The sequence below is a fragment of the Hydractinia symbiolongicarpus genome, chromosome 5, assembly GCF_029227915.1.
Source record: "Hydractinia symbiolongicarpus strain clone_291-10 chromosome 5, HSymV2.1, whole genome shotgun sequence".
In the NCBI taxonomy this organism is placed as follows: domain Eukaryota; kingdom Metazoa; phylum Cnidaria; class Hydrozoa; order Anthoathecata; family Hydractiniidae; genus Hydractinia; species Hydractinia symbiolongicarpus.
Window position 1 is genome coordinate 10,996,039 of NC_079879.1, and position 13,908 is coordinate 11,009,946.

The 13,908-nt window shown below is 32.2% G+C and overlaps 2 protein-coding genes across 2 annotated transcripts; one reads left to right on the plus strand and one right to left on the minus strand.

Moving 5' to 3' along the window:
• Positions 1 to 184: 184 nt before the first annotated feature.
• Positions 185 to 4,358, plus strand: LOC130644747 (charged multivesicular body protein 1b-like). Its single transcript, XM_057450473.1, has 10 exons — positions 185 to 473; positions 593 to 612; positions 923 to 1,000; positions 1,301 to 1,369; positions 1,460 to 1,537; positions 2,250 to 2,318; positions 2,709 to 2,816; positions 3,070 to 3,113; positions 3,232 to 3,316; positions 4,058 to 4,358. Exons 1-10 carry the CDS (start codon positions 446 to 448, stop codon positions 4,094 to 4,096), a joined length of 618 nt encoding a protein of 205 aa, XP_057306456.1. The 5' UTR covers positions 185 to 445; the 3' UTR covers positions 4,097 to 4,358.
• Positions 4,359 to 5,442: 1,084 nt separating this feature from the next.
• On the minus strand, positions 5,443 to 13,452 carry LOC130644744 (uncharacterized). The gene is made up of 6 exons (XM_057450467.1): positions 13,336 to 13,452; positions 11,688 to 11,978; positions 9,135 to 9,425; positions 8,749 to 8,790; positions 7,937 to 8,236; positions 5,443 to 6,485 (listed from the first exon to the last, which is right to left on the minus strand). Exons 1-6 carry the CDS (start codon positions 13,358 to 13,360, stop codon positions 5,872 to 5,874), a joined length of 1,563 nt encoding a protein of 520 aa, XP_057306450.1. The 5' UTR covers positions 13,361 to 13,452; the 3' UTR covers positions 5,443 to 5,871.
• Positions 13,453 to 13,908: the final 456 nt, after the last annotated feature.

Consider the following 13,908-nt stretch of genomic DNA (forward strand, 5'->3'; position numbering starts at 1 on the left):
AATTATATGGTAATAAATTTTTTAAAAAATGTTGTTTTAAGTTTCTCCGGGCGAAATTTTAAGTTTTTTTAAATTGCTGGAAGTCGTCAACAGTCTCCAACAGTGTGGTTTTTGTGGCATTTCTGGCGAGTAGCCCCCCCCCCCCCCGTGCCTTACTATCGTCAAGTTACTCTTGCATTTTAAAAAACTTGATCTTGAGATTTATAGGGACTTTCATAACATGGACCAGTCTATAAGCACTTCAAGACTAAAGTTGAATGTTTGCAAGGTCAGCTAGACACAACAACCGACACACTGTTCTAAATGAAAACAGGTCATACTCTATAAAAAGGATGGGTGAAACGGTGGATTTTTCACAGGACACTGATAGTATATATATATATTGAGTTTATCCATAGAAACAGAACAGTTATTTACATATATAAACATTCGCCATTGCAAAGTCATGTTTGGTGGAGGAAATAATTTAGAAAGTATCCTTTTCATGTGAACTTCTGTAAAATTTTATTTGAACTTTCTTTTCTATCAGATGTTACAATCCTTGATTTGTCAACAAACCTATAAATATTTTAAGCTTAACTATTTTTTTCAGAACAACTGTTTAATTTAAGGGTGAGTTTTTATTTTTCTTAATATGTTTTTTTATCTATGTTTGTTGATGGTGGCACAACTTTCTGTACTTCTTTCAATATGTATACACTGTTTCTTGAGACATTTACCTATTTTTGTGAGATACAAAAATAGAAAGAGGTTGTGGTGAAAAAAGGGTGATTTCAGCTAAAAATCAAAATCACTTAAGTTATAGTTATTTAACTTTGCTAGAGTTTAACCTGGTAAACATATACTAAGTTAGTCATGTAATTATTCATTATTGATTACTGATTATTCATCTTAATTTTAACTTTTTTTTATATCCTTTTAGTTTGCTGCAAAAAATCTAGAAAGAAGTTCGAAAAAATGTGAAAAAGAAGAAAAGGCAGAAAAAGCAAAATTAAAAAAAGTATATTTTTTTATTCTGTTTGAAAAAAACTTCCTCCCAGCAATGTGACAAATAGTTTGGTTATATATACCACCTATGTCACTGATGATTTCAACTGTGATGCTACTTATTATTATTTCTACAATGCTTCGCACTCAACATGATAATGGGATTGATACCTTAGACGGTTGTCTACTTATGCGATTACTGAATGGAAGCTTTAAATGCGCTAGGACCCCTTATTAGGACCTTCTTTGATAACAGTACCAATAGGAGCTGAAGAGGCTATCCTGGGTAAATAATTTAAAGAATTTTTCTTAGGCTATACAAAAAGGCAATTTAGAAGGTGCAAGAATATATGCTGAAAACTCCATCAGACAAAAAAACCAAGTAAGTGAACGATTTTATAGTAATTTCGTCTTTTCTTTAGGAGACCATTTTTTGATCTTCTTAACATGGTTGGTTTATGAATTTTTTTAGGCGTTACATTTTTTAAAACTTAGCTCTCGAGTTGATGCTGTGTCTCAAAGAGTTCAAACAGCAGTCACTATGAAACAGGTATGAAATGTTATTAAGAAAAAAATGCACAGTAAAAACTTCATTTCTGAGTATGTACAGTAAAAAATTGTGTTTTTATTAGCAACCCAGTTGCTCTAAAAAGTCTAGATGTCAAATTGGGCTAAATATTAGGAAATTGCTATAAAAACCTTCAGAGCTCACATCCGTAAAAGCTTAACAACTTTTCTTTTCTAGTTGGACTGTGACAAGATGTTTAATGTGTAACTATAGTGTGCTTAGAATAATAGAATAGGTTTAAATTTTAATACTGTTCCATTAACCTGAAAGGTAAATCTTAAAAGATCCACAATCCAAGAAGTCAGGGAAGGGTTCACGATGTCAGCTGTATTTGCAAAAAAAATGTGCTGAGCAACCAAATAAGCAACTTGACGGCTAAAGTTACTTTTAACCCTTACTAAGCTAAGATCTCCTCCCCCCTTAAAAAAATTGATTAACTTATAGTAATATTTTTTTAAAAAAATGCAAAATTCATTTTTGTGAGATTGATTCTGTCGAATAGCATGTCAGGATAACAAATATCTAAAAATCTTTATAGGAGTTATTTATCTTCGTAGTGTCCTGCCATGTTTGAGAAATCCTTTTTTTAATAGTTACTTTGAACCTTCTTTTAACTACCCTGAAAATTGATACTATATTTGACTTGTATTGATATGTAGAAACAAATGTAAATACTTTTTTGGAATTTTACTAGGTTACCGGTTCCATGTCAAGTGTTGTAAAGTCAATGGATTCTGCTTTGAAATCAATGGACTTGGAAAAGGTAAACTGACTAGCTTAATGTTTGACTTTGTGAAGTTTATCCTAACGATTATATAATTTACTATGCACCAATTCTCCGCATCACCTCCTCCAGTCTTCTTCCTTCCAAATACTCATACTGTGAGATAGCTTCTAACATATTGCTACAGAGAGGACTTGGTGTATTTCTATATCTTAAAAAAGGATAAAAAAGGCAACAATAAATAATTCTTCTCCACGAATATAGTAAAAAACATTAACCCGACCGGAAACCGGATTTTACGTATGTCAAATCTAAAGTGAAATTATCTTAATTAATCAAGGAACCATCTCCTTTATACATCTGCAAACGTAGCAACTTTTTATCAACTTAGAAGCTTCTTGACATTGCTTTTTTGCCTATGATGTTCAGGTTTCGGCTATGATGGATAAATTCGAAAGACAATTCGAACAGTTGGATGTACAGACACAAGTGATGGATGAAACAATGAGCGCATCGACCACGCTGACCGTACCTCAAGTAAGTCATAATATATTGTTTGTTATAAGTAGTGCGCATGCGTTAATTTTAATGCTGCTTAATTGGACCACCTGTTATTCTATGCAAGTTCTTCTGATTTCTTGTCTGAACGAATTTGAGTGTATCCTCGCGATTGATTTCAGCACTCTTACTTCAAGTAACAGTGCTGAAGTCAACAGCTCGTTTTGTATTTTTTGTATGTATGTATGACCCCTTTTGATGAAGCTATTAAAATAAAACGTTAAATTTTTAGGGACAAGTTGATAATTTATTACACGAAGTGGCTGATGAGCATGGGTAGGTTGAACATATACTTATCAATGCAGTGTTCAAATTGTTCGAAAGTTATTTACAACAACTGCCTTTCTTATCTTGTGTCTTGTTTTGTGCTTAAAATGCTCAAACTTTCGTTTAGACTTGAATTGAATATGGAAATGCCACAAAGTGAAGGTGGTGCTATTGGTTCGGCTTCCGCCGCCACTAGCGCATCACAAGAACAGGTATTAAATTATAAATTTCTATCTTATCGTATTAATTCTACTAACATTTGCCGTATTGATTTTTGTGCTGAAGAACTATAAGGATTATTGTGGGAAATGAACAAATCGCCTTATTGACAACTGAGGAAATCAAGGTACATGCGATTTATGGCAATCATAAAATACGACGTTCTAATAAAAAATTAAGACAAAATACGGACTGATTGTGTTGTGCAGAAAGTCTTCTTACGCCTCCTCAAAGCTCAATCTCCTCAAATCTTTTACAAATTGAAAATCCTTCTCAATTTTCCACAAATGAAACAAAAGGTAGAGATGCCTCCTCAATACCTTTTGTAAAAATTTTATGATGCACAATTCATGCATTTTCCAAATATTTTCTCACTGTATAGTGTTTTTCTCTGGATTTCAAATACGTCGCATTCGCATGTATGTCTATAAATTGACTTTGCACCTTTTTTTTTTCAAAGAAATATAGAAATTCTTATAAAACTTAAATTAACTTATTTTTTTCGCGGGAGGTAAGCTTTAAATTGGAGAGCATTCGATCCAATTTAATTATTGTTTGGACAACTTCAGAATTCGATTTTGTGTTGCTTTAAACAAGAGTTATAACATGGTATATGTCTTAAATAACACAAAAAGTTAATTTCCTGTGATAAGGTAATTTCGCGCTTAATAAAAATTTTGAACAACGTCTTCTCACTTGAAATTAAACTTCGGTGATATTTGATTTATTTTTAGGACGAATTATCGGCACGATTAGCGAAGTTACGACAATGATCTCGTAATTATCGGTCTTACATCAACAGCATTTGTCCATGTACATGTGTAACGGAAACACAAAATATTCCTTGAACTTCTTGGTTGTTCGCACCCATTAAAAAAAATTGTATAATGTATTTTTTAAAAATTGTTGGTATACTGTTAAGCAGTAATCTATTCTCTGCGTTTAGAAAGCACGCGGAAATTAAAAGTTTTATTTCTAATAATTTTTCATAATGTAAATAGTTTTACACGTGACTATGAAATGAATTATGTCAAATTCGTATCTTTTTTTACGTATTCCCGATTGTTGCGCACAATGATCATCCATGTGTGTTCTCGTAGTGTTTCATAGTTAGAGATTGGAAATTTTCCTGAATTGTTCGCGGCTTAAAGTTGACGTAAAAGAAGATTTAAGTGAATTAGCCTCATTTGTTCGAAATTAGATTTCTGGTTCGACTCCACGATTCTTAATTACTTCTCTGCAAAATCTGCTAAAATTTAGTCAAATTTCTTTGTTTTTTTTTAAGCTCTGCATACCAAATTTAAAATGTTTAGATTTTATTTCCTAATATTTTTTTTATCCTCCTAACTGAGCCTGTAGGCCGTAAAATTGTGTATTTCGCAGACTGATAATTCACAACAGACCACACTGTAAGCTTCAAGAAATTTGTCTCTATTGCACGATTCTATAGTTTTTTTGTGTAAGCACAACATTTCCACTTTTAAATTCTTGGAACTATTCATATTTTCATTTGCTTCACAAAGAACAAATTATTCAAGATATTCATCTTAGTACCTTTGTTGATGTACGAGTTGTAGATAAATTGAAATTCCGGATTGATTTCTGTTCAAATTGTAGTACACACCTCATACTATAATTTTCCAACAGGTTGAATAAAATTGGGGAAACAGTTAAGACACTTGGTGAACCAGAGGGAACAGTATGTTCTTTCCACATCTTCCTGACAAACACAAAAAACATAAAGAAATTTTATACACTATAACTTTTCAAGGCTTTATCCACTAATAGAATTATCCCACTTGTTCTAAAAAACAAGATTTTTTTTGGATTGTCCGATCATAGGAGCTGTAAAGTCAGGATGAGGTTATATGATAACAACTAATGTCTGAGAATTATTTCTTGATAAAAAAGAAAAGAATAAATAATCACATGACACATTTAAATATGAGTTCTAATTTTCTAAAAACTTATAATTACAAACTAACAAATATTTTACAAATAATACGGTGATTTCCATTTCCATTATTCAGTTAGATGTACAACATAATAGATCGTTGAATTATTTGCGCAGAAAACATTTTTTTGTAATAACATGATTACCACTTTTTTATTAAAAAAATTTAGAAGACTTTTGATGAGAATTTCCAGAATGAATGAGACTAAAGGCGTTTTTATATATTTTTCTAAAAAAAAAATTAAAATGAGATTTTAAAGTAATGAGTAAAGAACAAATTATTGCGTCACCCATATAAAATATAAAATACAATGAAATAATTTTAAAATTTAAATAAACCATCGCTTAAAATTTCAATTCCAAAAAAACAAACTAACACAAAACAGGACGACACAACTTGAAGAATTACTAGACGTGTCTATAGTAGTTGCTGTTTTTATGAATAATACCTAGAATTCACTGATGCATAGGATGGCAAAAATATGTCCAAAATGTCTACTTTTTAGTTTGTGATTTTACAACGCAAGTTTCCACACAAAAACAAAATTAAAGTTATCAATGAATACGGAGCTATCACCACTGCGTAGGAGCCATTCAGCGCTTCTTCTCAGATGCTTTTTTCAAAATAAACGCTTCTAACTTTTCTTTCGCAGCGTTGTTAGTAGTTTTACCAATAAGTTCTGCCAACTTCACTAAACGCAAATTCGGTTGTCGTTGTTGTAGTAAATCGAATAATACCGCTGAAGAATCATACGAAGCGTTTTTGTTAATCGCTGCACTGAACAACCGAATCTTGTCCATCTCATATTCAAAGTAGTTGGCAACAGATTTCCAATCTCCGGTTCCGGTGTTTCCAATTTCACTTTGTGTTAAACCTAAAGCCAGTTCATTCTTTTCTCCGAAAGATATATTATATAACTTCTTGTCTCGACAACCAGTTAAAATAGATTCAAGACCTCCAGGCATATCATCTTCCTTCAAGGCATTGATTAACTGTGCAACAGCAGTGTCAGCTTTTGTTGAGCAAAGATGTTGAAAAAACTCTAATGCTGGACACCCTCCACCAGCCATGTTTAATTTCAACATTTTGATATCGTTGTCTGGAAATTTAAGTTCTCTGGCTAAACAAATACAGTATTTCTCGCCAGAAATTAACTCTTTATGATTTAAGAACTTGCCCAGGTCACTGATAATCTTATAATTTAAATCTAAATAAAAAAAATTTACATCTGAATGGTCACACGCGAATATAAGACATGAGCACAAACAATGAAACAAAATTTTTACACAATATGAAAACCCTTTTTACGGTTTATTTGGGGTAGTGGGGTAGGCCAGCATAATTTTTCTCAAACATAAATCAACTGAAATTTGTACATATTCATCTGTTCTCAGGTTATATAGTTCGTCAAAAAAATAAATAAATTAATATTTAGAAAATGAAAAACAACATATTTTTAATAAATTTTGAAACAAGAGTTTTGCTGCAAGCGGGACCAAATGATATTTGTAGATAACTATCTAATCTAGCATTTTAGTCCGTTTCTGGAAAAATGTAACAATACTCCGAGAAACTTATTTTTGGGCCCAAATTTAGTTGCCTAACATGCCACCATTATAATATTTTTTTTGAAAATCCAAAATTTTTACTTTCTAGCATTTATTGATAAGTAACTTTGTGCCAAATAGCAAAAAAAAATCTAATGAACGAATCTTGAAATACGCTGTGACGTTGATAAGGTTGCAAAAATCTTTTTTTATCTAATTTTTGGCCGTTTTAACCCGTTGCCAAGCAACCAGATTTGCCCCCATACAAGACTAAATAAAATTTGTAGATAATGATCAGTAGAAACATTTTAAACCATTTATATATTAAAAAGTGCTGACATATGCATAAGTAATGCATATGGCAGCACTTTTTGTGACGTCGTTGAAATTCATTCAAAATAACACCTATCTGGTTTAAGGAAACCCAAGGTGTAAAATGATGTTATATGTTATGACTTATCTTATAGAACTTAGAAAGTTGGTTAACAAGTCTTTCCAAATCTTTTTAAAAAGCTCTTTTCGTTCTCAAGATATTCGTATTTAAAGAATTTCAGATTTAATTATGCTGCACAAATTATGTCATATTTAAGGAATAGAAAATTTTGACATTTTCTGTCATTAGTAATTTTAGACCTGTTAAGGGACAAACTTTATCAATGCATAGATATTATAAAGGTGAATGGATTGAGATAAATTTTTTTGAGGGTTTGTTAAGGGTTTAAATTTTGAATAATGGCTAGTCCTGGATAAAAAAAATATGGTGCAAGTATGAGTTCAAAAGTTATTGCATTTCATTAATTAATTTCGTGTAACAACCAATATTTATGTTATAAGGGGATTTTTATATGCAGGTGGGTTAGCTTTTAGCTTGTGGTTATATTTGAGAAAATCCACCCTTAGGCGAAATGTTCTGAACAATAAAAAATTAGCACAGCAGCTCGTATTTTAAAAATATAGAAACTCAGAATCATGGAAAGATGAAACTATGCAAATGGAAAAAAGTGTAGTTACAGCGTGCCAGGATTTCCAAACTGATGATTAACTTTTTTGTAGGTGTCTCAAAAATATCCCATGTAGATTGACAAACAGTCCAAATGTAAAATTACGTCACCTTTCACTAAAACTTTGTTCTTGTCCACTAAAGAAACTTCGTCATCTTGAACATCATCTTGGTTTTCCACGGGTCCACTATCAGTCGATTCAAGGTTGCTACTTCTGTCATTGTTATTTTGATTTTGGCTGTTGCTATCCAGGCGTTGATCGTTGCTACCTGTGTCTTCGCTGTCACTAACTTCACCTTCGTCGCCACTACTTTGGTCTATACTGCTATAACCACCATCTGCATTGTTTATACTTTCTCCTTCTTCATGATTTGTTGTGTTCATATTAACCACTGCATTGCAAAGCTCATCTGTGAAATAAATGATTCTAAAATTAATCTTAAGCTAAGGTTGAAACAAATTTTTAATTTCGCGAACAAAACTACTTTTAAAGAAAAAAAAATTTATTCAAATGCAGTGAAATTTCGCTAAAGTGGACACTGATTAGAGCTGATAAGATGGACCGTGGTACTTGGAAATCAAATGAAATTTCTCACTATAAACGTTTCCTTTAAAAGTGACATTATAAAAACAAAATAACACTTTCTGCTATATTACAACTGTTTTTATATGTTTTTCTGCCCATTCCACAACTTTTCAGCACCAACGAATATGCATTGTACTGGAATCTTAATAGCATAGTCTATTTTTTCGTTATAAATAATGCTCTATGGTCAAACGTATAGTCTCTTAACTTGCACTCCTCCTGCATGAACTATATTGTCGACAAAACCTTTATAGAGCCTACAATTTTTTTTGCACTGGTGGTGTCTGCTTTAGAGGGATCCCATTGTACATTGATAAGAAAAATACAAGAGCATACCTTCACTAGCCCTAACCATATACGCATGTGTTTGAGTTAGTTCTAGAAATACCAAAATAATAAGTTACGAGAAAAACTATTCGTAAACCATGCAAGTCCAAAATCTCTTGTTAATAGGCAAACAACAATAAGAAAAACAACAAGAGCAGCAACAACAACAATGAAAACAACAACAACAACAACAACAATGAAAACAACAACAACAATAATGACAACAACAACAACAACAACAATGAAAACAACAACAATAATGAGAAAAACAACAACAATGAAAACAACAACAATGACAACAACAACAACAATGAAAACAACAACAACAATAATGGCAGCAACAACAACAGCAACGATTAAAAAAAGAATCAACTGAAATGCATAATCATTTTTACCTGTTTCAATTCTCTCAATCAAAGCTGTTTTTTCAAAATGCATTAGCAAGGATCGCAAGCTTTTCCATGACTTGATTTTGCTCTTAGAATGCCATTCATGCAATACATTCCATACTCTTTTAGCCACATCATCATGTTTATTTATCCAAATCCTCTGTACATCATTAAAAGGAAGAAGGTAATGCGCAATTGGTCTAGCTTGATAACCTATTTCATTTGCGATTTTCTGAAAAACATCTCGTCGGAATGCTTCATCCGTCTGAAAGGTACAATCCACCCTTTCAAAATTATCTAAAGGTATGCCACAGGCCAGCAAGTTTTAAACTGCAATTAAAGGTGTTTTTAGTAGTGGTGTACATCTCTTACGGTTCCCAATCATTACAACTGAATTTTTCTAGGAGCGTTTAGCAGGATTTAACTTTATTTAGATTTTTTGAATTAGCAGTGAAAACACATACAAAAATTTATGGAGGTGTGTGATATTGCACTCCTACCTAAAATCTTGTGAAATGGTCTGTTTAAATAGGACAATTACTACCAACATACCAAGAATTCTGATATATTGCATATACTGAATTAAAATGGTGAAAATTAAGGAAAACAAAACTTAACCTGAATATTTAAATTAATGATGTGGATATATGGTGTTTTTCATTTGAGAGGTTTTCCTATGGTAGTTTTGAGCAATGTCTTATAAGTTGTGACATCATCAACAAGTGGAATAAATATTTTTGGAGAAACAGGTAATATTAAAAATACTAGTTGACAGGGCCCGTAGAAAAATCCACTCAGGCAGGGTAACAATGAAAAAGGAAACCATCACTTGAATTTTGATGACGCCAGCAAAATCTCACAAACATAGAAAAACAATTATTTCAGAATTTTGCTTAGTCGTTGCCTTTACCATGTAGAGCTTGAAACACTGATCAAGAAAATGTATGAGGTCAAGTACTATTGACAAACGGTTGCAAAGATACTAGGGTCAAAAGGCTTTTTGATGACGTCATTAACACGTGCATTCTGAAACGGATTCCAGGACCCAGGCTTGGCAAACTTACCCAAATTGGTCCCAGGTGGCCCTTAGTTACCCATGTGGTTAAAATCATTGACGTCACCACCTCGTTTCCAAGTTATTAGGCCTCAAAGTTTTAAAGGCACTGTAATAGCTTCATCAATCTTAATATACTTTCCTTTGACGTCAACATTATTTTAACATCAAAGTTTAGTACTTTACAGAACAAATTTATAGGTGATTTTTTTCTTACTCTTTGAAAGAAAAATGTTAAGAATATATATATATAGTCCACTTTGCAAAAGTGACAGACAGACGAAACTGGCGTATTGTAATTATAGAGACTAGTCGATATAGCCTGTGGAGAAATCCACTGAGGCAGGATAAAAATGAGAAAGGAGCGCCATTTAAATTTTGATGACGTCAACAACCCATCTACAAAAAAAATTAGTACCTTGTTTTCATGTTTCCTCCATTGTGTAGGGCTTACACTGCTGATCAAGAAAATGTATATGATTGTGTGGTGTTGATGAGGCGAGTAATGAAATATAAGGGTTTAAAATTTTGCTGACGTCAGCATTGGCCCGTCAAAACCCACAAATTTGTTTTAAGAAATTTGTATACCTGTTGCCTTCATCGTATAGATCTTAAAACGCTGATCAAGAAAATGTATAGGATCATGTACTTTTGACAAACGGTTGCAGCGATATCAAGGTTTAAAGGTTTTTTGATGACGTCATCAACCCGTCCATTCTGGAACGGATTCGGGGACCCAGGTTTGGGAAACTTACCCAAATTGGTCCCAGGTAGTTCCTAGTTACCCACGCAGGAGATGACGTCAGTTATTTCCATCCGTTTCCAAGTTATTTAGCCTTAAATTTAAAAGTGCAATGCAATGGCTTCACTAATCTTAATATACCTTCCTTTGACGTCAATATTGCTCTAATGTCAAAGCTTGCTAATTTACAGAACAAATTTATATGCGATGTTTTATAGACTTTATCAAAGAAATTTTATCCACTTTGCAAAAGTCACACACAGAACTGGCGTATTATTATAGAGATTATTACTCAGTTTAGTTCATAGTTTTAAAACAATTGTTTGGAAATTGGAAAATGTTTTAAAAAAATTAATTTGATCGTATTTTCCATCTCATACCTTCTGATTTGAAATCTCAACTGTGAGAATATGTGTACAATGACAATAACTTACAACATAAATTTTTTGAAATATTTCTGCAACAGGTCAAATATTACGTTAAAAATCTCTTACAAGCAAGCAATTAGTGTAAATGACTAATAAGTTTTCTTAAAACTACATTTAATCTTGTTATGGAGATGGAGATGTTACCATTTTATTCTTTTTTAACTTGACAAGTAAAAAATATACAAAAAGAAAAAAAAAACAATGCAAAAAAAATAACATCTTTGCAACTATTCTTAAAAGTAATGGCTAAAAACTCGGCATTTTTTTATTGAAAAGAAAACTCTTGCTTGACCTCCACCATCTCACCATGTGTTATGCACCTGAAAGTATATTACCTGTCGTTAAAAATGTTTTCTCAAATGGCGAAAAGTCAACATCAGAATGCTCCAGCATAAAACCTGAACAGTCGGATTTTTTCAAAGCATTGTTAACACATTCTAAAAGGTCTTCACCAGCAGGGAGTTGGTAGAAATAAAAATATCCAACAGCAACAAGAACAGGATTGTCATTATTTGTCATTTCAAATATTTTTCTTCCGACTTCTCCACTTATCAAATTGTCAATAAAGTACATTGCTTCATGCTGATGACTGATAAACTGCTCTTCCAATCTATGTGCAATATTAACTAAAAAAAAAAATTTTAGTGGCAGAATTTCATTATATATAACTACATTTCTTAAAGAAAACCTAATGAAATTCATTATATTTTTTACAATTAAAACATATACATATTACGAAAGAAACATGACATAAAAAAATTAAAAATTTAATTTTTTTAGTTTTTGGTGTCCAAATTTTGTCTCCCCAAATCATTAATTGCACTAACAGTCGCCGCCATAATCGAAAAAAGTTTCGTTCGTACATAATTTGTTGATTTGTGACATCGTACGGAACATATATAGCTCAACAGGATTTGTAGGACGATAAATGAAGATTCAAAATAGTGTAAAAAATAAGCCCGGGGCATCTGTCGCAGCATCTTGCGGTATTCCAGACTCTGCCATTAAGATCTTAGGCAAGTGGTCTAGTGACTGCTATCACAGATCTATCCATCTTTCAAATAAAGTATTAGCACAGTGGTGTTCCAAAATGGCCAACCTCAATGATGTGCCCAGGTTGTGGGACATTCGGTTGACATAAATTTAAAGAGTGATTTGTGTTACTTAATATCAGACAATCACAGGAGACACAGTTTCCTCATTGCATTCCCACGCTTTGCTCATTCAGAATGTGTTTTTGTATTCCCACGGAATTACGTTAAGTACAAGTTAGTAATTTACCAAACAGAAAGGCCTCGTTGACACTGTCATGACAGCAACCGCAGTTCTACTTTGACCTTTTAAATATCTGGAGAACCAAAGCTCACAAATACAAAAAATTTTACACAGTTTATATTCACACTATTATGAACATTTTAAGCACATATCAATCTTTTGTTCTCCTTTAATCAAGAAATTGACGTTTGTGTTATGTTATAACAAGATACAATTCTATAGTTGTTGAAAAGCAAATCTTTAAGTGGTAATATTATTATTTAAAAAAAGTGTTCTTCAATGCAAACTAGTTCTGTATTGTGCACATTTTTCAATAGCAAAAAATTTCCACAAAATAATTAATTAGGTCTTTCAATCACATAAAGATGTATAGCTATATATTAGAGGTTTTTTTCACAAAAATCAAGTGGCAGCTTGAGTAATTGTTTTATAAAATTACAGATATTGATATATAAAAATATGAACCATTGGATTTTAAAAGTAGAACATCTTGTAAAAAATTTGAATTAGATCCAGAACAAGTATATACTATTTTCGTATTAAATAAAGGAAGGCGCGAAAGATGGTATATAACTAATACTAACACAGAAGGATTCCAGAAAAAGAGAAACTATAACATCCCAGAAAGCCAAATTCGTCCGTCTTCCCAGGGAAAAATTTGACCTTTAATGTAAGCTGCATATACAAAAAATTTATATAGAAACTTACCTTTTCGAACATGATCCATGTCCATTATATCCTTATTTCTTGATGTGACAACCTGCAAAAAAAAACTTTCACTTTCTGATACCGCGTAAATAACTCACGAAATAACCGCTATAAATTTCAACTCAAACCATGGGCGCTTGTTCGGCAGGGGTTGGAAAATGAGGGGGAAAACGAGGTTCATTATTAGGTTCAAACACAAACGCACAAAAACGTTTTTTCTATTTTTCACTTTTTACTTCAACGTAATATACCTTGTTGGTCTCAAATCTCGTCATTCCAACGTGACGAAATTTTTAGGTTATGGATGAAAATTATCGGACGATGATAGAAACGTGTTAACTTACTTTTTTTACTTCACTTGCATTTTTACTTGTTTTCGAAAAATTAAAATCCTTGGGCTACTTAAGGCCAGTCCTTTTTTTATTCGAAGGTCATTTTCAATATCTCAAGTTATTAAGAATCTGGCATAATTTATTGGCCACCATATCATTATATGAATAGTAAAACGCAAAATTCAATTTTTCCGAGAAATTTTGATGATGTCATATGCCAAAAACGCGCTTTTCCGGGGCT